Raw genomic sequence first — 2,045 nt, 5'->3', positions numbered from 1 at the left:
AAAAGAAGTAGCGTTGTAGTGCTAAGGAATTTCTTGTAAAAAATTTCTCATAGCAAAAGTTGCATAAAAAAAAATGGCGGAGTAATCTCTAGAAATGTACTAGAGAGATCCCTGGAAGAGTTCTCTGAATGTATTCTAGAATCAACCTCTGGAGAAACGATTCTTGAAAAACCTTAAAGAAGCATTGTCGAAGCCTCTTGATTTTTTCACCAGGTTTTATTCACAAGGAGTAAAGGAAAAAAGTGACTTTAGAGACCCTTTTAGCGATAAAAGAGACTTTAGAGAACTGTAGAAAAAATGTAAGACTTTTTAGAGACTTAAAATGAAGGCCAAGGCTCTAAAAATGGACTTGCTACACGCCTACCAGTAACTGAAGAAATCGGTCGAAGAACTAGTGGAAAGTATCTAAAGGAAATGCTGGGATAGTCTAGAAGAACCTGTGGATTACTCGTGAAGGTCTCTGATGGTTCCCTGGAGCTTATGAGCTTTTGTACCAAGATTCTGTGCGAGCAGAATACGGAAAAAGTGATTTTAGACACGACTTTGGTTTATAAAACACGCCGATTAATTAACCTTTCCGTGGGGATGAACCTGTCTACGGTATAAAATCCCTTCAATAAAAAAGTAATTCAATTCGATTCAATTCAATTAACCTTTCACTAATAGAACAAAACTAATAGATCCATGGATATTTCTCTATATCTAATACCATACCACACTCAATGTTATAAACCAGTTTTATTCGAAACCCCACAATTCTAAAACAACCCCCTAAACGATTTTCCTCAGCTGGGCCCCGATCTGATCCAGCGAACCCTTGTCGATCTCTTTCAATCCCAACGTGATCACAATCTCATCGTTCTTACTGATAAAATTCATCAAATACCTAATAGCTGCTTCCGTCTCGTCCGAAGCCGCTCCGAAGGTGTGCTTGATGGAGTAGATCCGATTCGAGCCCAGTTCCGCACCTCCTCCCCCAGGTTCATTGCCGGCTTGGTTCCGCACCGTGTACACATTGGTCACCTTTTGCCGCTGGGTAATCAGCAGGAACGATTTGTTCGCAAACCGGTGGTAAACAATGTCCGTTGGGTGATCTCCTATTTGGATCGTTTCGATGTAGTCGAATGCCTTTTCCGAGGACATTTTCCGACGAGAATTTGTTTTACGCTCACAGGCCACTGATGGAAGTTTGAACTATTGCGGGAATCGAACGGGAAAAATGCGATTCATTGATGACTAGGGCGGAATTTCGATGCAATTTTTCCGATTCTGTTCTGAACGGGTTGCAAAATTTTGCGCGAGATATCGAATAAACAAACCTGGTGACCGTTTGTTTACATCCGAACTGTCAGAGAGTCCCCCAGTGGAAAAGATATTTGTTGGATTGGTTTGTAGAATCCATCTACCAACTTGTGGTACCCCTGGCACCACCTATCGGAGAGTAGCAAAAGCACATTTTCACAGTGATTGCAAATGAACTAAAAAAGGGACAACATGATGGAGATATGATCAAACGTCATTTTCTGACATAAACCCATTGAACATTTGACAGTTCGACAGCCGACTAAATAGGTTGAAAAATTGGTCGATTGTTGCTCCGACGCTTATAGAGGTCCCCAAGCAAACTGCCACGAACACCAACGCACAATCAATCTTACACAAGTCGATTTCCTCAGAATGAATACGTATCGATGTTTGTTTGACGTCATTGAGCTTTCGGTCAACGGCAGGCCAACAAGGAAGTGGTTGTTTTGCAGCAATTCTGTTTATGTTTGGATTCTCACAGCAAACAAAAGCAATATTGTGACAGTTCTCACAGCAAACAAAGAAAATTTCGTCAACATTGCACTACTACGCAAGCAACTGGATTGGTCTATGGAAGTTTAATACTAGTCGCCAGTTTAAATCGGGTGACCGATGAAATCTGGTGTTAAGTATAGGTCAACTTTGTTGGATTTTACAGAAACAATCGACTTATCCATCTATTCAGTAGGATTACGTCGGTACGCCCAAGGTATCTAGAAGGGAGGTAGCCCAATGTATCA

General features: G+C 41.2%; 1 protein-coding gene across 1 annotated transcript; it reads right to left on the bottom strand.

Annotated features, from left to right (window-relative positions):
- Positions 1-771: 771 nt before the first annotated feature.
- LOC110678186 lies at positions 772-1,143 on the bottom strand. The gene has a single exon (XM_021850809.1). It carries the CDS (start codon positions 1,141-1,143, stop codon positions 772-774), a length of 372 nt encoding a protein of 123 aa, XP_021706501.1.
- Between the last annotated feature and the right edge of the window lie 902 nt (positions 1,144-2,045).

This window comes from Aedes aegypti, chromosome 3 (genome assembly GCF_002204515.2).
Source record: "Aedes aegypti strain LVP_AGWG chromosome 3, AaegL5.0 Primary Assembly, whole genome shotgun sequence".
Taxonomy (NCBI): Eukaryota; Metazoa; Arthropoda; class Insecta; order Diptera; family Culicidae; genus Aedes; species Aedes aegypti.
This window is presented reverse-complemented; position numbering and strand designations above follow the sequence as displayed.